The 23,183-nt window shown below is 44.0% G+C and overlaps 1 protein-coding gene across 2 annotated transcripts in view; it reads left to right on the forward strand.

Moving 5' to 3' along the window:
* Window positions 1-23,183, forward strand: part of bmpr2b (bone morphogenetic protein receptor, type II b (serine/threonine kinase)) — a 392,181-nt gene that overhangs the window by 144,019 nt on the left and 224,979 nt on the right. The window contains exon 2 of one of the 2 annotated variants that reach the window (XM_038786943.1): window positions 19,873-20,052. In XM_038786943.1, coding sequence (XP_038642871.1) covers window positions 19,873-20,052 — 180 coding nt within the window. The remainder of the gene's footprint in view (window positions 1-19,872; window positions 20,053-23,183) is intronic. The other variant, XM_038786948.1, reaches the window with a different exon arrangement.

Genomic DNA, 23,183 nt, shown 5'->3' on the forward strand with positions numbered 1-23,183 from the left:
GCCAGGTGTCTCATTGCATTAGGTGTGTTGATGTCCAAACTTTAAAAAAAAATTTAGAATACCCAATTCCTTTTTTCCAATTGAGGGGCAATTTAGCGTAGCCATTCCACCTAGCCTGCACATCTTTGGGTTGTGGGGGCAAAACCCACGCAAACACGGGGATAATGTGCAAACTCCACACGGACAGTGACCCAGAGTCGGGGTCGAACCTGGGACCTTGGTGCCGTGAGGCAGCAGTGCCAACCACTGTGCCACCGTGCTGCCCATTTGATGATACTCCTTTCTTCAGGTTTCTGACTGCATGTATTCTTGATGAGTCACTGGCCCCTTTTGAGGCCAAGTGGGAGCATGTCAGTGTTGACTGGGGCCTCGAGTTAGGCTGGAGCTGCACCTGAAGGGCAGAGCAATTTCAGTCCCAAAGGTTTTAAATGGAGGCCAAAGATCATGGCTCCCATATGCAGGTGTGTGGGGTATCTGATGGGAACAGAATCGGATTCAACAGGCATGAATAACTTGTCTATTCCCAAGTATGAAGAATGGCAACTTGGATGAGATAACGGAGAGTTGTGGTTACCCTGAAGATATATCTCACAGAATCATCACTTTCCAGAGTGGAGAAGAATAAACTGTCAATAAACAAATCTGTTAGTATGAAAACTACATTGTGAAATATTGTGGTTCATCAAATAAAATCCTCTGCACCCTGCATGGTAATGGCAGCATGAAATCTTTTATAGCGGAGTTGTTGCTGAAAGGTCCAGACCCGTTTAAGGTGTAGCCTTTGACATTGGAAACCTGACAAACCTCTGGTTTCCGATGTTAATTTCACAAATACTTCCAATGGCTGTAAAGCAAAGTTTACAAGATTGTTTTTTCTTGGGACAGCCTTGATCCTTAATTTCAGGCAAAATGGAGGAATTAAGCAGGCCATACGACCTCTCCTGACAACAAGCCTGGGTAGCTTAGTGATTAGAAGGGGAGAGGGCATGTTGTCTTACTGAGGAAAAAGGTGAAAGATGTTCACCTGTAGGCATTGGTAAGAGCAGTTGTGATGAATGTGGGGAGACTGTTAGACTCTTAAGATCTCTGAGGGAGGTGTGAGAAATGTCAGTTTATAAATAGTTATACTTAGTCTATTTAATTCCAAGTTTGAATGGAGTTGGGGGTCTAGAGGATGGTACTTAGCATTTCTATCCAATTTCTACCTAATGATTCACCTGAGGAAGGAGCAGTGCTCCGAAAGCTAGTGATTTGAACAAATCTGTTGGACTTTAACCTGGTGTTGTAAGACCTCTTACTGTGCTCACCCCAGTCCTGGGCTGGCATCTCCACATCATAACCAATGATTCACATTGCCGTAGAGAGGATTTTTCATAAGGGGAGCACATATCAAGCCATGGTAGTATCAGGTTACAGGGTCTTAGGTTACAGATATCCCTGAAACTCTCAGGCACAAGCCAGTTTGAGCGAGTGAGTGCAGGAAAGTAAAGGCAGCCTGTCCTGCTCCTGAAACAGAGAAAATGTTGATCCCATTGTTGATCATGCAGAATGTAGATGGAAGCTCGCACTCAAAAATAACTTAGTTTGTGGCGATGTAAGGGAGGCTGGAAGATCAGCCTATCTTGGGCAAGAGAGAAAGAATCTCCATTGTAACCCTCACAGTGATGGGTCAGTTCTGGGATTAGAAGATACCTGGTTGAGAAAGGAAAAAAGAAACAGATGATCAGGAGGCAGGGAATACCTTCAGACTGGTTCCAAGAGAATAAAGTGCCCACTTAAGGGCAACATAAAATATAACCATGGCATGGGATTTTCAGACATGTTAAAAGTCTTTTCTATAGTTTTAAAGTATAAATTGCCTATTAAATAGTGTTTAGCCAATGTTGCATTTAATTTATTTGTAACAGTAAAAATCTTAAAACTTTAAATCTTGTCATGTGGTCCTTCCAGTCTGTCACTGGGAATTCAAATATCTTCTTAAAAGTTATCTGTCTCCAAAGGAGTTGAACACCATCAAAAACTGTCGGCTGTCTGTGGGCTTTTGGTGTGGACAAATTGGCTGTGATGTCTGCCTATGTAACAGCAACAACTACTGTATTTACTTGCATGGGAAGAATTTTATGCCCTGAGAATTGCAGGCATTTCTTACATCACACCGCAATGATGCCAGTTCATTTATTTGGCCAATGCAGAAAGTTTTGGTTTCAACGACAAATTGGGCCCCACTGTCATCTACCTCTGGGGTTTGATTAATTTATTCTTCTATTGTAGCCAACTGTATGACCTGGATATTGGGTGTTGAGTGCATTCAAGTAATTTAAGTAAGCCTGGAATCTGGGTGAAAACCTTTCCTTGTAATGTCACTGACAATTTAACATGGAGAAATACATGTGATGTGCACGGGAGTGTATGCACGCGCACATATCTTTCAGATGGTAGTAAACTTGAGGTACTTTTATTTCAAAGTAAATTTGAAGGATTGCCTGCTCTTTTCCCTCTCTGCCTTTTCCCTTTCATAAACATTTTCAAACTAAAATAAATAAGAGCAGCCCCAGATGGAAAGCAATCATTTTCTGCTGGGGTTGCCATGAAAACTGGACTATGATCAGACACTATGGTGCAGCGTAAAGCCAGCTCTGATGGGTGTAGTTGCAGTTGTCTGAATGCATTGTCATTCTATTTCTAATTAGAAAATTGCAGTAGCCTGGGGCTCTCGCACAGATTTATGACTTAAGTGTTTGAATTTAGCTAAATTTCTAACAGCACTCGAGCAATGAGAACAGGCAGAGACTAGTGCTTGGTGCTATTCACACCCTTTCCTGTATTGTAGAGATTACAGGGCACTGGCATTCTCTTGTATACACTAGTTACTCATAGGATGAATGATCTTTGAAAAAGAAACACAGCATTTTCCTGTTGCAGTTGTTGTATTCATTTCTCTTGTTCACTCTATTCAGTTTTTAATTCCTGTTTCTGTTACATAACACTTCCCACTTGCATTTAGGAACATTGATTACTTGCCAAACTCTGAGGTTCCAAGTTTCCCCCCTGAGAGCTTTAAAGAAGCCTCTGGCATAATTGACCAACTTGCTGTTATTATTCCTCCAGCTTTGGGGAGGTTGATAGTTTAGCAAATTTCCATAGCTCAGGAATGTGACTTGTCAAGGGTGGCCCAGTTGAGCAGTGGTTAACACTCCAGCGTCATGGCGTCGAGGACTCGGGTTCCACCCCGGCTCCGAGTCACTCTCCGTGTGGTGTTTGGATGTTCTTCCCATGACTGCGTGGGTCTCATCCCTAGTGATCTCTGTATGTGCATGTACATGAGGGGTGAATGTATAATCAGTAGCACCACATGATCACTAGAGGGCTGGACCAACAGGGGTATAAAAAACAACCACATTGTGTGTCTCCCTCTCTTGCGTGCACTGTGACCAGGGCAGTATCAGAATAGTTCAGATGGCTAGTGGAGTTACTGTACAGTAGTTAGATCTTGTTAATCCTATCATTAGTGTTAAGGTAAAGAACTCATGCAATTAGTGTTATAGTTACTCAATAAACCTTTTGTTACTACTGGACGAGTTCAAATCTTCTTCATTGAGATTCAGAAGACCTCATTATTAACCAAGGATTGAGTAACCAAGGATTGAGTAGCACATGTTACCTACCACACAGGTAACAGAACATGGTAACAGGAGTGGATCTGAAAATTCAGACCGGATATTCGATTTTGGAAGACTTCGCAGCAGATGGATCCTCGACAACTAAACGATTCGATGGACCACGTTCAAGTATCAATGCAGCTGAAAACTGATGATAACTTAAGTAATAACTGGAAAAGGTTTATAAAAGTTCCAAGTATATAAGGGTAGCATGGTGGTTAGCATAAATGCTTCACAGCTCCAGGGTCCCAGGTACGATTCCCGGCTGGGTCACTGTCTGTGTGGAGTCTGCACGTCCTCCCCGTGTGTGCGTGGGTTTCCTCCGGGTGCTCCGGTTTCCTCCCACAGTCCAAAGATGTGCGGGTTAGGTGGATTGGCCATGCTAAATTGCCCGTAGTGTCCTAATAGTAAGGTTAAGGGGGGGGGGGAGTTGTTGGGTTACAGGAATAGGGTGGATGCGTGGGTTTGGGTAGGGTGATCATTGCTCGGCACAACATCGAGGGCCGAAGGGCCTGTTCTGTGCTGTACTGTTCTATTCTCTATTCTATATGGCAGCTAATAATTTAAACACGGTCTCTGAAGAAAGGAAAATAGCAATATTACTTGGAAGAGCAGGACATGAAGCTATAGAAATCTGTAACTCCTTTAATTTCTTGGAAGGTGAAGACAAATCTAAATTTAAAGTGATTATCGCAAAATTTGAAGAACACTGTAAAAGTCAGTCTGGTGAGATGCTGGAAAGATTTATCTTTTGGGATAGATGCCAGAGAAATAGTGAGCCCATCACTGATTTTATTACAGACCTCCAGGTACTAGCACAAGTCTGTTATTATGCTGATTTCAGAGATGTTATGATATTGGATCAATTAATTTATGGACTATTTGAAAAAAATTTGAGGGAAGAACTTTCACAAAAAACGTATTTAACATTAGAAATCGCTATATAAAAATGCCTTGCTTATGAACAAAAACAAAATCAATACTTTGGGTCTTTACTAAGACAGAATCATTATCTAGAAAACAAAATCCGTAAAAATGGCACGAATACTCAACATGAGGCAGAATCTCACTCAATGCAACAGCACTTTTTTGATTGCCAGAAATCTTGAGCGAGAGCGTTCTGGCCAGTACGCACATGCGCACTACCCTAAAAGACGCAAACTGGCAGAAACAGTGTTCTGCGCATGTGTAAGAAGCCACGCATTCGCAGTTTCGAAAAGAGCGCACAGTAAAGGAAACTTGGATTGCGCAATTGAACCCTACACATGATGTCACGAGCAGCATGACGTCAGAGGACTCGGACCACGCCCACTTAAAAAGGAAATGCACGGAAATTGAAAAAAAAACAATTTTCTTACCTCTAAAGACAGAACAATGCCTGAACTTACACCAGCAGTTGAAAATAACTTTCACAACACCCTGGCACAAGCAGTCTGACCCACCCAAAGTGAAGAGCACAATGACAACTCCAAAATAAAAAGAGATGATTTGTCTATTGAACAATACACACAATACTACTCGGGCATGGCTGAGTTATTCGGATCTGCTGATCACAGCATCAGCAACACGGTTGCACAGCTTCACACGACTCTACTCACGGTAGATGAATCCAATACCATGATGCCATGGCAGATCGTCGATACATTGAATGACAGCAACCTGTCAAATACCCAAGACGACGCCACAGAGAGACCACAGAAGGACTCCGTTGAGAGAGCACAGATTGACTCCACAGCGAGAACATTGCACGACTCCACAGAGAGCGCGACGCAAGCCTCCACAGACAGCTCGTTGACAAACTCCAAAATAGAAGCAAGCAAACACTCCATAGCGAACGCTATGCAAGACTATGAAGGTCTATCCACCTTTTCTGAGCTTACCAGCAGCAGACTATGAAGGTCTACCAAGCTCGCGTGAACACCAAAAAGACTATGAAAGTCTACCCAGCCCATTTTACCAACAAGAAGACACTGTCTACCCACTGTATGTGAGAATAGTGACATTGTGATCACAATCGGCATACAGGATGTGCAGGATCACAGCAAGACTGACAGATCTCAGCTCGTCTGTACAGAAGCACTCAACAATCAGAGAGCGGCTACTCACGAGACCAGAGAGACCACGTCAAATGAAATCGTGAAGATTTTGACTCCAGAAGAGGAGCACCAAGAGTCCAGAGAGACCACGTAAATAGATATCTTGAAGATTTTGACTCCAGAAGAGGAGCACCACGACCCACAACAAAATGAAATTGTGAAGATTTTGACTCCAGAAGAGGAGCACCAAGAAACCACAGGTGATTCAAATGAACCAGAAATAACTCCAGAAGAGGAGCTCAAAGCAATCAATGATGATTCAAATGAACCAGAAATGACTCTAGAAGAGGAGTACCAAGGAAGTAAAGAAGAGGAATCAAAGAAGAGGAATCAAATCCACCACAAATGACTGATGTCACCAACATCAATGCAACATCAGATCATTCTCACAATTCTCAAGAAGAAACGCTCAATATAACAGATACCACAACGGACACTGACACCAATAACTGTTACAATGACTCAAATCATCCACACGGAACACTCATTAAGTGTCCCCGCCCTGCACTCCACCAGATATGGGTAGGGCACTCTCGGGCCCTATCCCTGGCACAGGTAAAATGCTATCCGGGTACCATGGCACAGCCAGGCTGGCAGTACCAAGGTGCCCAGCTGGCATCGGCAGTACCAGGGTGCCACCCTTTCCCCTCCAGATTCCAACTATCCGGGGACTTCAGATCGCCTGGGAGGAACCCCCCCCCAATGCTATTATGCCTGGTCCCCATTTGTGGATACTGTATTAGTGCCAAATGGCACCCGGCTGGCATCTCCTCAGCAAGGCCGGTATATCATGAAGGGTGGTTAGATCTGGCATAGGCATAGTCAAGTGAGAAGTTAAGTTCACTTAACTATGCAAGCCTGGATCCTGCCCATTGTGGGTGGGACCCAAATTACAACAACTCGTGAGGTTTCTCGTTGGACATCGTAGGAGAGCCCTCGGTTGTGGGATGTACTGGCCGCATTCCGTCCTGTGTCTGGCTTGTCTCAGCTGGTAAATCGCACCCATGAAACACCAGTATCCTCACATTGCAGTCCCACAGGTGCATTCCTGTGCTTGCAGCACAGTTCATATCAGAGCTTTGGTTGCTGTGTTGTTTTCAATATAATAAAATGGATACAAGGGCATAATCTATTATTGGGATTCAGATTGCATCATAAACAAGAATGAAATTTTCTGACTGTTATCAGAACCCCAGCCTTGAAATTATTTTTTATAATTAGCTGTTTAGATCATAAGATTGTAAGAATTGTGAGCCCATTGTTTTTTTTATTATAAATTTAGAGCACCCAATTCATTTTTTTTTTCCAATTAAGGGGCAATTTATCATGGCCAATCCACCTAACCTGCACGTCTTTAGGCTGTGAGAGGAAACCAGAGGAAACCCACGCAGACATGGGGAGAACGTGCAGACTCTCCACAGACCATGACCCAGCAGGGAATCTAACCTAGGACCCTGGCACTGTGAAGCCACAGTGCTATCCACCTGTGCTGCCCACAAGTCGGAATGTGCAAACTCCACACTGTCAGTGACCCAGAGCCGGGATCAAACCTGGGACCATGGCGCCAGGCACCATTGTTAATACTGTTATATCTGTGTCTTTGGAGAGAATCTTAATAATCTTAATATAGTAATTAATAACATTTACATTTAATTTTACTTGAAACTCCATCAACAATATTCATCACTACCCTCCTGAGAAGACGTTGACTTTTGCTGTGAAGTACAGTTGCATAGGAGCATGCCATGTTGCAGTATCTTATCAATTATTTATTTCTTATGGCTTGCAATGGACATCAACAGTTTATTTGTCTGTGGTGTGCACCAGAGATAACCTGATCCTGTTGCATGCATGTACCCACCCACCCCTGTACCAATCATACAATTGTAATGATCAAAAGCTAGATATTCCGTCGTCTTTTAGAGTGCAATATTCAGGTCTTCAAAAGACAGGCTCCGAGTGTACTGAAGGTGCCCTATGCCTGCTTAGGCCTGACTACATGTTGGGCAATCACCATTCTGACCTAAATATTGGTGACACTAATATTCATGCATTAATCCTCCCTCACTATTATTTCTACTGGGCCTGCATTATGTCGCAGTTGGTAGCACTGCTGCCTCACGGCGCTGAAGATCCGGGTTCGATCCTGACCCCGGGTCACTGTCCTTGTGGAGTTTGCACAGTCTCCCCGTGTCCCTGTGAGTCTCACCCCCACAACCCAAAGATGTGCAGGGCAGGTGGATTGGCCACGCTAAATTGCCCCTCAATTGGAAAACAAAAAGAATTGGGTACTCTTAAATTTATTTTTAAAAATGTATTATTTCTACTTTCACTCGCACGTAGCACAGGATCAGTGACCCAGAGCCGGTACCCAGAGTCCAGTGATTACTACATTTAAGCTCTTATTTTTTTAACTTCCTTTCTAACTCCTGTAGATTTAAATGTAGAACCTCGATATCTGTCCCCTCCCAATGTCATTGGTACTGACGTGTGCATACAACTTCTGGCTCACTTCCTTCCACCTGCACAATAGTCTGTAACCTCTCTGATATGTCTTTTATCCTGGCACCAGGGAGACAACACACGAAGTGGGCCTCAAATACGGTCACAGAAATGCTTGTCCCCGGAACTCTGGAACCTCTAACTGACTGCTCCCTCCTGTACAATCGCTTACCCATTGGTGCCCTGGTTTGGACTGTGCTCCTTCAAGGTGTGATTACTCCCAGCAGTCTCGATTCCTGAGTACTGGTTTGAGAGTGGCACACATCCCAAAGACTCCTGCACTTCATGCCTTTGCCTACCCTAACAGATGGCCACCTATTTCCAGTTCTGAGCTCTTACTGACTGTGGGTGATCACTTCCTGGAATGTACAATCTCGGAAGCTTTCAGCCTCTATGATGTTCCACACTGACTTTGGCTGCCCCTCAAGCTTGAAAGTCCTGAGCTCAAGCTCAAATAGCTGGAGCTACATAAATGACCGCCTAAGACGCATGAAGTGTCCTGAAGTTCCCATATGGCACAGAAATTGCAAGCGACAGGGCTCAGCTGCCCATCCATGATCCAAAAGTTCTCTATTTTCACCTGAAAATTGAACGCCTTGACCCATCTGTACTTGCAAATTACCTCCCCATCTCCAAATTCTCTTTCCTCTCAAAGTCCCTGAACATATTGTTGCTTTTCAAATCTATGACCATCTTTCCAGCAACTCCTTGTTTAAACCTCTCTTCCACAGTACTAAAATAGCCTTTATCAGTGAGATCACAGAAAGGACATCCCCTGTGACTGGCTGTGGTAATCAATCCATCCTCATTTTCTTGACCTATTTGCATCGTTTGTCATGGTAGAGCACAATACCATCCTCTAATATGTCTTCCCCATTGTCCATTGAATATGAATGGCCTGGTTCGAAGATTATCCAGCCATAGCCAGAGAATCACTTGCAATGGCTTCTCTTCCTGCTCCCTCTCCCTTACCAGTAGGGTCCTCTCAAGGATCTATCCTCGAGTGTCTCCTATTTTTCATCATCGTGCAGCCCCTCATGGTCAAGCACGTGAAATTGTGCATTATGACATCGGGAATGCATCCCAACATCATTGTGCACTCGCGTGTTATGTCGGTCTGTGGGCGCAGGCGCGGATTGGCAATGTGTCCACTGACAATCTGCCTCAGCCATTTGAGGGGATTATCTCCCCAATTGACCAGTATATTACATTTCCCATGCAATTTTAAGTTTGTTTCATGTGCAACATAGGCAGGTGAACCAAACATTTTTACACTTTCCTCAATCAATGGCAAGATAAAAGAGGACTGGAGCAAAGGCAAGCTGAGGAGTTACTTTTTGGATGTGTGGTGAGAGGCTGTTTGTGAGTACTGAGAGCATTTTTTCTGTGTACGGTTCATCATAATGTGGAGCTTACAGGTCATTGCTATCCTTTTGCACCAGAGATTTGGATCCCACTGTTACCCTCTATGCACGGGTCAGCCCTATTTGCATACCTGCAGATGGGTGTAGGATACTCACCAGGCTGTACCTCTGAGTACAGGGGCAAAGAGAAGGGAGGCCTGGTGGTTGCAGGCATCATCCTTGGGCAGAAACATAGGCACAAGTTGATTAGGGCCAACAGGGAGGGCAAGGATATGCCACCATGATCGCTGCCAGGGTGTGCAGGCAGCGATCAAACTATCGGGACATGACAGGTCCAATGCCGCAGGAGACGGAGACTTTCAATGTAACGACCATCTGCCAGAAGAGTGGCCCAGAGATAGCCTTCAATTATATGCATGGATTCCAAATGCCCGTAGCTCTGAAGTTAACTGTGACACTAAGCTGTTAAGTATCTGGATCATCCCAGGGCTCTGTGAGCGATTTTGTGGAGTATCATTGTCAGTGCACACAGCTGCGTGAAGCTGGTGACTGACTCTCTGTTCAGGCAGGTGGGAACATTCCTTTTTTTCAGGATGGACCAAGTCAGCCAGGTTGAGCTGCCAGAGGCTTTGCTGCAATAGCAGGATTCTCCACACCCAGGGTGCCATCAATTGCACCCAATAGGCCATCAAGATGCCAGGTGGGCACTCTTGTCAACAGGAAGGCTTTTCACTCCATAAACGATAGACTCTGACCATAAGAACCAGATTCTGCAAGTCTGTACAAGGTGCCCGGGCATCTCCCACAGTGACTACATACTGCGCCATTCGTAACTGCCAGGGGTCTTCACTGCTCCAGCTTGCTTCAACGGGTGGATGATTGGTGACGTGGGGTATCCGTTGAGAAGGTGGCAGATGATGCCGGTCAGGCACCTGAGGAAAGAAGCAGAGGAGAGATACAACCGCTGCTATGTATATGGAAGGGTGGTGGAGAGGACCTTTGGCCTTCTAAAGGTAATGTTCCGATGCCTGGACCGATATGGCCTGATCCGCCTGGGTGAGCGTCGCTTATTGTCTTCTGCACTCTTCATAATTTTGCTATCTCCAAGGGTGAATCTCTGAACCAGAAGACACTGATGAGGACTGCGATGTAGACCTGGATACAGATCCCATGCAGCTAGAAAATGAGGGAGAGGAGGCTGAAACCACGAACCTTGGGGGGCAGGGACACAAGGAAGCCCTGATTCAGTGCATTGTCAGCTAGCCCTGCATTTCCACAGAGTCCATGGGCACCAGCCCAATCCCAAACACCTCACACATAACCACTGCATAAGCCAAATTGCCTTAGTAATCAAACTTGATACTCTGGATATTTCTCCACAGCCATTTATGAGGCCGAAACCATTTGAGCACACAGAACAGTGATGGCTTCTGAGCAATAAGTAATTTATGTGAGAGCAATAACATAAGACAAAGTGAAAATATCCAGCTGGATCATCAACAGTATACAGCGATAGGGGGAAAAAAAACAAAACCATCCCGTGGATACTGCTAGTTTTGCCCATTGTGTCTTTAACTTACGGCTGTGGGTGCTATGTCGAGGTGCCGCTCCTTTGCTGCCGGTGGCATGGCAGGTGGGTTGCTGGCTTTGATGCCCAGTTGGTGCCATCGTCTGGCTGGCGGGGCCTGTGCAGGCACCCTGGACACTCCTCAGTCGCTGCGCACCCAGCGCATGGCACATTGATGGGCATAGAAGCGGAGGAGCTGCTTCACCAAAGAAGGATGGACACACATCAGAGATGCTGGTTACTGCATTCTTCTCCCATACTGGAAGTGATCTCCCATGTAAATCAGATTCCTGAATAATCCCATCCACCACCAGTCTCCTCCATCTGGCTGAAATTGTCCTCTCACTGAACAATTTATCCGTTAACACGTCTCAAAGTAGTGTGGTGATGGGTACCTGCATGGGTCTCAGGTCTCAGTTTTGGCTGTCTCTTTATGGGGTATGTTGAACATTCCTTGTTCCAGTCCTACTTGAGTCCCATCCTACAACTCCTTTATCAGTACATCGATAACTGTTTCCGTGTCGCTTCATGTTCCTGCCTGACCCTGGAAAAATGTTATTAATTTTGCTTCCAATTTCCACCCCTTTATCACCTTCATATGGACCCTGCCACTTCCCTTCCCTTCCTTGACCTTTCTATTTAAATTCTGGGGATTTCTGTCCACTAAAATCCATTTTAAACCGACTGACCCCCACAGCTACCTCGACTACAGCTCTTCACACCCCACATCTTGAAAGGGCACCACCCCATTTTCCCAGTTCCTTCGCCTCCGTTGCACCGGTTCCGATGTCTTTCCAAATGGTGCTGCTGACATGTCTTCATTCTTCCTTAATCATGGTTTCCCACCCACTGTAGACAACAGGCATCTCAACTGTGTCCAACCCATCTCCCGCACCTCTGATCTCACCCCTCCCCTTCCTCCCAGAACCAGGACATGGTCCCCCTTGTCCTCACTTTTCATCCCACTAGCCTCCGCATTCAAAGAATTATCCTCCGCCAGTTTCACCAACTCCAGCATAATTCCACCACGAAACACATAGAAAATAGAAGCAGGAGGAGGCCATTCGGCCCTTCAAGCCTGCCCTGCCATTCACCACGATCATGACTGATCATCAAGTTCAATACCCTGATTCCGCCTTCCCCGCCATATCCCTTGACCCCTTTAGCCCCAGCTAAATCTAATTCCTTCTTGAAATTACTCAATGTTTTGGCCTCAACTACTTTCTATGGTGGCGAATTCTACAGATTCACCTTCTGAAGACATTTTTCCTCACCTAATTCCTAAAATGAAAAAATGAAAATCGCTTATTGTCACGAGTAGGATTCAATGAAGTTACTGTGAAAAGCCCCTAGTCGCCACATTCCGGCGCCTGTTCGGGGAGGCTGGTACGGGAACAGGTTTACCCCTTATCCTCAAACTATGACCCCTAGTTCTGGATTCCCCCACCATCTGGAATATTCTTTTTAAATCTACCCTGTCTAGGCCTGTTAGAATTTTATAAGTTTCTATGAGATCCCTTCTCACTCTTCTAAACTCCAATGAATATAATCCTAACCGATTTAGTCTCTCCTCATATGACAGTCCCGCCATCCAGGGAATCAACCTGGTAAACCTTCGCTGCACACCCTCCATAGCAAAAATTCCTTCCTCAGATAAGGACACCAAAACTTCACGCATCTTCCCCTCATTAACCTTGTCAGCATTTTGCAGGGACCATTCCCTCCAGGATACCCTGGTCCAACCCTCCATCAACCCCAGCACCTCGCCCTCTTCCCACGGCACCTTGCCATGCAATCACAGACGGTGTAACACCTGCCCCTTTACCTTTTTTAAGGTAAAGGTTTACCTCTTGTCAACCTCCACCTACCGCTGGCCCCTTATCCAACCCCACTATTCGACACCGCCCACAACAATATAAATCTGTCCGGGGCGGCATGGTGGTGCTGTGGTTAGCAGTGTTACCTCACGGCGCCGAGAACCTTGGTTCGATCCCGGCCCCGGGTCACTGTACGTGTGGAGTTTGCACATTCTCTCCATGTCTGTATGAGTTGCACCCCCACAACCCAAAGATGTGCAGCACAGGTGGATTGGCCATGTTAAATTGGTCCTTAATTGGGAAAAAAAAAGAACTGGGTACTCTAAAATTTTAAAATAAATCTGACCCTATTTCCAGTTCTCTCCAGCTTTGACAGTCACCAGACTTAAAATGTTAGCTTCCTTCTCTCTCCACAGATGCCGTCAAACATGCTGAGATTGTCCAGTATTTTCTTTATTTCCGATTCCAGCACCTGCAGTAATTAACTTTAATCACATATGCCCATGGGCAAAGCCTCTGCAGTTGTAGAGTGAATGAAATGAAATGAAAATCGCTTATTGTCACGAGTAGGCTTCAATGAAGTTACTGTGAAAAGCCCCTAGTGGCCACATTCCGGCGCTGTCCGGGGAGGCTGGTACGGGAATCGAATCGTGCTGCTGGCCTGCTTGGTCTGCTTTAAAAGCCAGCGATTTAGCTGAGTGAGCTAAACCAGCCCCTGGAACCAGATCCAATACACACCAAACATACAAACGCGTCTCCAACCAGCCCCAAATGCTTAGAGTCCACTCTGGCACACCAAGCTTTAGCAATTTGAGTGCCAATGGTTATGGGAAGAAGGCAGGAGAATGGGGATGAGAAACATATCAGCCATAATTGAATGGCGGAACAGACTCGATGGGCCGAATGAATTCAACAAGATTTTGTTCTTTACTCATGCTATGCTACCGAACAGAGGCGGACTGGGTCTAAAAATATTGGTTGCCAGGAGACAAAGGGGGCCCACCCAATGCTATCATTTAATTTTCATAACGAATAAATAACATTTTCAAAAAATACATATGGAAAAAAGGGTACAATTAAAATTTTTGTGGAAAAAATGTGTATTTCTTAGTAATTACAGTGTACATGTACTGTACATATTACTGGCAGTAGAATATAAATGTAAATGCAGAATGTTATAATTGAATTTTTAATTTAAAATTTTTTTTTAAGTAATTGGTTGATATTTTTAAATAGTTTACTGCACAATTTACACATTAACAGATAGTTCAAAAGCACAATAGAGCATTGCATGCAGTCCACTATATTAAGAGCAATCGTTTGAGTTCGCTAGATGATTGTGCGAATCTGCCAATAATTGCTTCTGCATCCAATTCATCTAACAATTCCTTTTCAATAGCAACATGTATGATTCCAAATTCTCCTCAGACAGCAACTTTCTTAACCTTGTCTTTATGATCTTTAGCTTTGAAAATGTCCTCTCACATTGGACTTGAGTAACTGATAGCGTGCAGATGACTTTATAAAGTTCATAAAGGTTATCATATTCCTTGTCAAGAAGTCTGTTGGATGCCAGAATTTTTAGTACACACGATGGGCAAGTGCTGCAAATTTTACAATTGTTGCAACTGGAATCCATATTCTCACCATCATTAAGCAATAGCTTTAATACATCAAAGTTTGAAGCAAAAGAAAACAATTCCAATATTACTTGATCTTTGCTGATTTGTGGAAACAGCTTAATAATACCTACCAATGCTTCATCTTCAAGGCCCTTCTCTGCAATAGTTTTAAACTTTGCTGGGTCCAAGCAGGACAAATCTTTATACAACTGTTTGTGTTGTACAAAGCGTGATTCTAGTGACTGGACAATGCGATCCATTATTAGGTTAAACACATTTATTCGAAAATCAGCTAGAGAATCTGAGGAATTTCTTTAATCATCAATAAGCTCATCTGCCATTCTTTTCTTCTTCCTCTGCCTCTTAACTGGCAATGCTGTTTCCAACGCATCAATTTCCAATGTTTGATTTTCATCCATATTCATCTGTGAAATCCTGTCATTACATTTATTTACAAATTCCAAAGCCTTGCTGTGAACGTTATCAAAAGTTCTTGTCTGTTCCTTCAACTTTGTTGTAGCTGAATCTACCAAACTCCATGCAGTAAACATATCTAAACCACTTGTCTGTAGATAACTTGATAACGGTGTTGTAGTTTCAAATATATACAAGTAAGTAAATGCTGTCAATATGGTTTCAAACTTTAGAAGACTTTGAAGTAAAACATTTGCTTCATGTTTTGTTTTTGCATCAAACTTTTCTGAATCTTGTATCATTGATAAGCATGTCAATAGATTTACGAAAGTACTGGCAGCGGTATCATCAAAACGTCCAAATATAGTTGTTGCTGCTTTGGATTTTCCTGACCATCTGGTCTCACCAATTAGCTTTAATGGTTTCATTTTTTCTTGTCCTAGATGTTTTCCAACAACTTCTATCCATACAGCCATTCTCTTGTATGATGTTTTCACAAAAGTTGCTATATTCTGGAGCAAATTGAAAAAAGAAACTGCCGGCACGCAACATTTTGTTGTTTAAGTTATCACCAAATTCAAGACATGGGCATCGCACCATATATGAACGTGTTGATCAGCCACATCAGCAATTTTACTTTGTAAACCATTATATTGGCCATGGTAGCTTGCAGCGCCATCTGTGCTATCAGATAAACATTTTGGGGGGTCAATTTTAAGATGCTGTAATGTTTCAATCAATAGATCAAAAAGTCCCTGTCCTGTACCATCATTACTTGGCACAACTGAAAGTAGTCGCTCACAGATAATGCCTTTGAGCAGTATACCGAATAATAATGCTAAACTGATCGATGGATGAATTATCTTGTGTTGAATCAACCTGAAAAGAATAATATTTTGCTCGAGAAACTTCATGACTAATTCTTTCTTGTATCATATTCTTCATAATTTTGATTAACATGTTTATAGTTGTTTTACTCAGGTATGTAACAAGTCCACCACGGCCTTTACTTTGAGCCTTTCCTTGTTGCTCTAAGATTCTTTGTTTAGACTTGTTTTGCACCGCAGAAACGTGAGCTGCCATAATGGGGTCATATTTTGCCATCAACTGCACTGTAGGTAAAAAAGTGCCATGATTCAGAACTTCATTATCTAGAGTGTAGGCCGATTCATTTCTGTGACCTCGAAAAAGGAAGTGCTTGCTTGCCTAACATCTTTATGATGTCTATAATCCTCATGACAATACTTCTCTGCTTCAATACTTCTTCTTTCCTTTTAATTAGTGATGCTGCAAAATTATCTAAGGTGCCATCATTAACCACACTAATATATTGCTGAGCATTTCTGACATGTGTTGTTGTCGATTCATGTAAAGTCAAGCTCTGGCTAATACGCCTGTAGTCACTAAAGCCATGTACAAAGGGTGATGGATTACAAGTGTTGGGAAACTCAAAGGCTAAGCAGTATGAACAATATAAGCATCTATTTTCTTTGTTATATGTTAGCCATTTTCTTGGGACTGAGTCATTCATAATTTTCCTCTCATACAAACGAGCATCAAATGGCAGATCATCAAGTGGCTGAAGTGGATGCTCAGCAAAAAACTGTTTTAGCTTTGCTCGTGATGGATATTGGAAGATTCCAGTAATTGATCTTTCATTTTCTTGCGTAGGTTCATTTACAGGATGTGCTTCAGAAACCAAGTCATTTATGCTTGAAGGAATATCTGATTCCCTGTCACTAGTTGAAGCTATGTGTTCAGATGTTGCAACTACAGGCAGTACAGATACAAGGAAGCCAGAAGAAATATTGGGCCTAGGTTGATTAGTAATGGATGCACTTGTATTTGTCTCTACATTCAAAGTAGCTCTTCTCTGTTCTTGTAACTCGCATGTCATTGCATCATCACCATGAGCATTGTTTCTTGCTTCTTGATTATTTGTTGCAGAACTGGATATTGATGTGGATTGTGCTTGTGGTATTATAAACTCTGTAATAGGCCTGCATCGCTTGGCTGATTCCTTCCTTTCTGCTTCTTTTTGTTCTTTGCGTTTTAGTGACCCAGATTTATGCTTCTTTTTTTCCATGCTGGTAGGGGTAACATTCCTGAAATAAAAACTTAATTAAAAATAGCCCACATTGGGAAAAATGAATATTGATGATTGCAAGAATAACTTGAAGGAACACCAGATAAACCCCTACTTGATAAAAAAATATAAAATAACTTACTTACACTTCAATAGGCTATGTTCATTAGTCAATACTACTGTGGCCTATGCAGCTTCAGAAGAGGAGACAATCCACTGTCCAGTGTTCACACCAGCAAGCAACTGAGACAACTGTTGAAACGTAGAAGTTTGGTCCGACTATAGTAAGACATTAAGAATGGTCCTACGACCAAAGTTAACATGTCCAGTTTGATACCAGTGTAGTGTTACAAGTCGCAACCCTTTGAGTTTACCGATCATGGCTTATCACTTCAATATCTTTGACCTCATAATTCACGGTCAAAGGTACCGCTTCTGCTTTTCGGTGACCTCACGACCCTATGTACTGCTTGATATCCTTTCAAGTTGCCGACCATCTCAAATCACGAACTGTAACTTTATCTTTAAATTCACACACTCTTGCTGAAAACATGGAATTTCCTTAATTATGCCCGACCCGGGAACCCCTATTCCAAATCCTTCCACTACCTCCCCTGCTTCGTTCTTTTTCATGCACTGCTTATTTGTGTCCTGTTCTTTTTTTTTCTTATTCCTTTTTATTACTAAACAGTTGTCTGTGTTTGTTTCTTTATTGCATTTTTATTTGATATAGGGGGCCCACTTGCCATCGGGCAAGCTGACACCATGGCCAGTCCGCCACTGCTACCGAATGTTTTCCCCTCTACTTTTCCACTAATTTATTTTGAGCGGCTATATCTGGGCTGGTGCTTGAGCAAGGTAGTCCTGCTAAAACTATATAAGACATTAATTAGACCACACTTGGAATACTGTGAACAGTTTGGTTCACTTATCTAAGGAAATATATACTGGCCTTGGAGATAGTCCAGAGAAAGTTCACTGAGTTGGTCCTGGGCATGAAGGGATTTTCTTAATGAGGAGAGGTTGAGTAGATTGGGCCTGTACTCATTGGAGCTTAAAAAATGAGAGGTGACCTAGACATTTTGGGTTCTCAGAGGGATACGTGCTGAGAGGATGTTTCATCTTGTGGGAAAGTCTAGAACGGGTCGCCCATTTCAGAAAGAGATGAGGAGAAATTTCTTCTCTCGTAGGGTAGTTATTCTGTGGAATTCTTTACTGTACAGTCTAGGTCTCAAGTATGTGGTAGCACAGTGGTTAGCACTGTTGCTTCACAGTGCCAGGGACCCAGGTTTGATTCCCAGTTTGGGTTCCTGTCTGTGTTGAGTCTGTACCCCTGTCTGCGTGGGTTCCTCCGGGTGCTCTGGTTTCCTCCCACAGTCCAAAGATGTGCAGGTTAGGTGGATTGGCCATGCTAAATTGCCGTTTGGTATCCAAAAGATTAGTTGGGGTTAATGCGTTATGGAGATAGGATGGAGGAAGTAGGGTGTTCTTTCAGTGAGCCAGTAGAGACCCGATCGGCCGAATGGCCTCCTTCTGCACTGTAACTTCTATGATTCTATGACTTTTTCACAGCATCTTCATTGCAGTATTAATGTAAGCCTACTTGTGGCACTAATAAAGATTATATTATAAAACAGATTTTTAATCAGTATGAGAATCAAGGGTTAAGGGGATAAGGCAGGGAAATGGAGTTGATGATTATATCAGATCAGCCATGATCTTATGACCTCATTGGCTGGTGGAGCAGTCATTTTTTTTTTTTATTTAGAGTACCCAATTCATTTTTTCCAATTAAGGGCAATTTAGCGTGGCCAGTCCACTTACCCTGCACATCTTTGGGTTGTGGGGGTGAAACTCACGCAAACACAGGGACAATGTGCAAATTCCACATGGACAGTGACCAACCAGATCCGGGATCAAACCTGGGACCTTGGTGCCGTGAGGCAGCAGTAATAACCACTGTGCCACTGTGCTGCCCGGAGAATGGTGGAGTAGTCTTGATGGGTAGAGTGGCCTACATCTGCTCCTATGTCTTATGGTATTATGGAATGAGGGACATAGTGAATTGAGCATTGTGAAGTGCTGGACCTGAGGCACTATCACTTTCACTCGGGGTGACTCGTACCTTTCCTGATCTGGCTTGCTAAACATAATATGAGGGAAAGGGCAATTAGATGGAAAGAAAAATCATGATGAACTGCCCCCCAATTCCACATCTCAAACTCCCGGGCAAGCCCTTCCTTCACCCAGGATCTGTAGGTGAGTGAGATGATATTCCCATGTCTTACTCATGTTGCAAGTTGCTTGTCCTTGAAAAACAGTGATAAACATAAGAATTATCATTGCTTGCCATGAAATACAGTAAATCCAATGTGTCAGGCAGGTCACAATGTGGATGTTAATGAGTGCTTACACAAAGCAATTAGACTTGATGTTTAGTTTTTAGTAATAGGTAAGAATAATAAAGCATGCAAACAAACAAGTGCTTTGCAGTGAAAATGATTAATTTTCAAGCAAGTCATCATGTACAATTAAAGGCGGACGAATCACAATGATATTTGTTGAATAACGTAACACTGTGAACCAACGGGAATTGGCTGTTCTTGGTTATTTTAAATCCATTTGCCTGGAATTTAGTGACTCAGATATTTCCATTTGAAACTTTTACAGTTCTGTTTAGAATGTTTGCCTCAGTAATGACCTTATAACTTGTAATATTGTTCTAATTTTTATTTATGTTTCTAGCAGCCCAAAGTGGTGAGAGGCTTTGTGCCTTTAGAGACTCGTACACCCGCACCGAGGTTCAAGGCATCAGTGAGGAACGCATTAACCGGGACAATGGCACTGTCTTGTGTGAGAAAGGAAGTCAGTGTTACGGACTGTGGGAAAAGATGCGGGATGGAGGGGTCCGTGTGATGAAACAAGGTGAGCATCTGTTCAGGATTTGGGCACTTTCTTCCCTTTGGTGAACAATATCTTGAGTGGAAGTTGCACATACAGTAGGGTAGAATTATGTCCCTCATCTACAAGTCATCAACTACTTTCGGTAGCATTGTACAAAAGAATGCAATTCTCACTTGGTTCGTGAAGTGTATCAGGCCTGAAATCCTATAGTCAATATTGGACCTGAATTTAGTTCATATCTCCTAAAATCAGCAATTTCTCTCCCGATCACCGTTGTTGACAATTTAGGAGGACATTTCACTGCATCACCAGCTCACGCATACTCTTTGGGGCTGCAGTCTGTCCCTGAGCATGATGAATAGACTCTAGGATACCACTGTATTGTTGCTTCAGTTTTCATTCAGGTGCCAATTGCTGTATGATGTAATGTCCTGTCTCTGGCCCGGTCACGCCATCCTCACTGCCACAGAGAACCAGCAGATATATTGGGAACAATTGAAACCCAGAGTGTTTTAATAGTAATGCAGCCCATCTCTCCTACTATTTCTCCGCTGGATACCCATTCTACTTCACAATTGCAAAATTTTATTTATTGCAATTTAAGTCTGCCTCACTGAGGAATTTGGACTTTTGAGCAGTAGTTCTGCATTAGTATGGAATCTGCCAATTTACCGACTTTGTGGAAGAGACAGAATAAGTAAGCAAAGTGAGTGTTCATACTCTAAATGCTCCACCAAAATATCAGTGAATATCAGCCCTGAAAGAATTAAGTCATCTACTTGCGTGCACAACAAATTGCAGTGCAGTGGGACTGCAGTTCTGCCCTGTATAAACACGACAGCAGTGTGATGACACCATGTTCTGTAGATGTGTGATATTGCCACAAGCACTCTGAATGAAAAGTCCCAGAGTATAAATATAGAAGCTCCTGTGATCGTCTAATTTTATCTAATGTCAGTATTAAACATGTTCACTTAGAGCATGATTCTTTTTTTTTTAAATAATTTTATTCTCCTCCTTTTTCACAATTTTTGTCCCGAATTTACACCCAACAACAATCAATAACTAACAACAAATATCTCAAACCCCATAACAGTAACAACGATCCCTTCCTCCCACCATGCCCAGACATTAGCCCGCATGTTAACATAAACAAATGACAAAGAAACAAAAAGGAATCAGGGATTACCCATAGCCATCTTCAACATGCACAGGCCCCCCCCCCCCCCCCCCCTCCGGAACAAATGTTCGATGTTATCGGGGCAACACTGTGGCGCAGTGGGTTAGCACTGCAGCCTCACGGAGCCGGGGTCCCAGGTTCGATCCTGGCTCTGGGTCATTGTCCGTGTGGAGTTTGCACATTCTCCCCATGTTTGTGTGGGTTTCGCCCCCACAACCCAAAGATGTGCAGGGTAGGTGGATTGGCCACGCTAAATTGCCCCTTAATTGGAAAAAATTAATTGGGTACACTAAATTAAAAAAATAAATAAATAAAAAAAATGTTCGATGTTATCCAGTTCTTGAAAGTGCATAATAAATAGTGCCCATGACCTGTAGAACCCCTCCGAGCTTCTCCTCAGTTCGAACTTAACCTTCTCAAGGGTCAAGTATTCCAACAGGTCCCCTCGCCACGCCAGGGCACAGGGTGGAGAGGCCACTCTCCATCCCAGCAGGATCCTCCTTCGGGCGATCAATGAGGCAAAGGCTATGATATCTGCCTCCGCTCCCGTTTCCAACCCTGGCTGATCCGACACCCCGAATATGGCCTCTCGGGGACCCGGGTGCAGCTTCACATGCACCACCTTGGAAATTACTCTAAACACCTCCTTCCAGTACTCCCCAAGCTTTGGACAGGACCAAAACATATGAACGTGATTAGCGGGCCCCCCCCCTGCAATGTTCACACACATCTTCTACCCCTTCAAAGAATCGGCTCATCCTTGCCCTCGTGAGGTGTGCCCTGTACACCACCTTCAGCTGTATCAGCCCCAACCTCGCACACGAGGTGGAGGCATTCACTCTCCGGAGCACCTCACACCAGACCCCCTCCTCTATAACCTCTCCCAATTCTTCCTCCCACTTCGCTTTGATCCCCTCGAGTGGTGCCTTATCCTTTTCCAACATAGCTCCGTATACCGCTGACACTGTCCCCTTCTCCAGTCCACTTGCCGCCAGCACCTCCTCCAACAACGTGGAGGCCGGTTCCTCCGGGAAACTCTATCTCCTTCCTGGCAAAGTCCCGAACCTGCATATACCTAAACACTTCTCCCTGCTCCAGCCCATACTTCGCTTCCAGCTCTCTCAATCCTGCAAATCGACCCCGAGGAAACAAATGTTTTAGAGTCTTAATCCCCTTCTCTTCCCATTTCCGAATGCTTCCGTCTCACCTCCCTGGCTCAAATCTGTGGTTCTCCCGGATCGGCATTTCCCTTGACCCTGCCCCCAACCTAAAGTGTTGGCGAAACCGCCTCCAGATTTTCAATGAAGCTATTACTACCGGATTCTCTGAGTATTTCCCCGGAGCTATCGGGAGCGGGGCCGTTGCTAGTGCCTTCAGCCCCGACCCCCTGCACGAACTCTCCTCCATTCTGACCCACTGGGAATCAACCCCTCTGACCCAGCTCCGCACCGTCTCCACATTCGCCGCCCAGTAGTAGTACATCACGTTCGGGAGACCCAAACCCCCTGCCTGCCTTCCCCTCTGTAGCAGCACCGTCCTCACTCTGGCCACCTTCTCTCCCCATATAAACAAGGTAATGCTCCCCTCAATCTCCCTGAAAAAAGACTTTGGCAGGAAAAACGGTAGGCATTGAAAAATAAACAGAAATCGCGGCAACACATTCATTTTAACCGCCTGCACCCGACCCGCCAGTGACAGAGGGAGACCATCCCACCTCGCCAGGTCGGCTTTCACTCTCCCCACCAAACTAGTGAGGTTGTATCTGCGAAGCCTTCCCCACTCCCGGGCAACCTGCACTCCCAAATACCTAAAGTGAGTCCCTGCCCTACGGAATGGCAGCCCCACCACCCCTGCCCCCACCCCCGGTTGAGACACCACGAAATACTCACGCTTGTCCAAGTTCAGCTTGTACCCAGAGAAAGACCCAAATACCTGCAGCAACTCTAATATTCCTCCTATCGACGCACTCGGC

The sequence above is a fragment of the Scyliorhinus canicula genome, chromosome 2 (assembly GCF_902713615.1).
Source record: "Scyliorhinus canicula chromosome 2, sScyCan1.1, whole genome shotgun sequence".
Classification (NCBI taxonomy): Eukaryota; Metazoa; Chordata; class Chondrichthyes; order Carcharhiniformes; family Scyliorhinidae; genus Scyliorhinus; species Scyliorhinus canicula.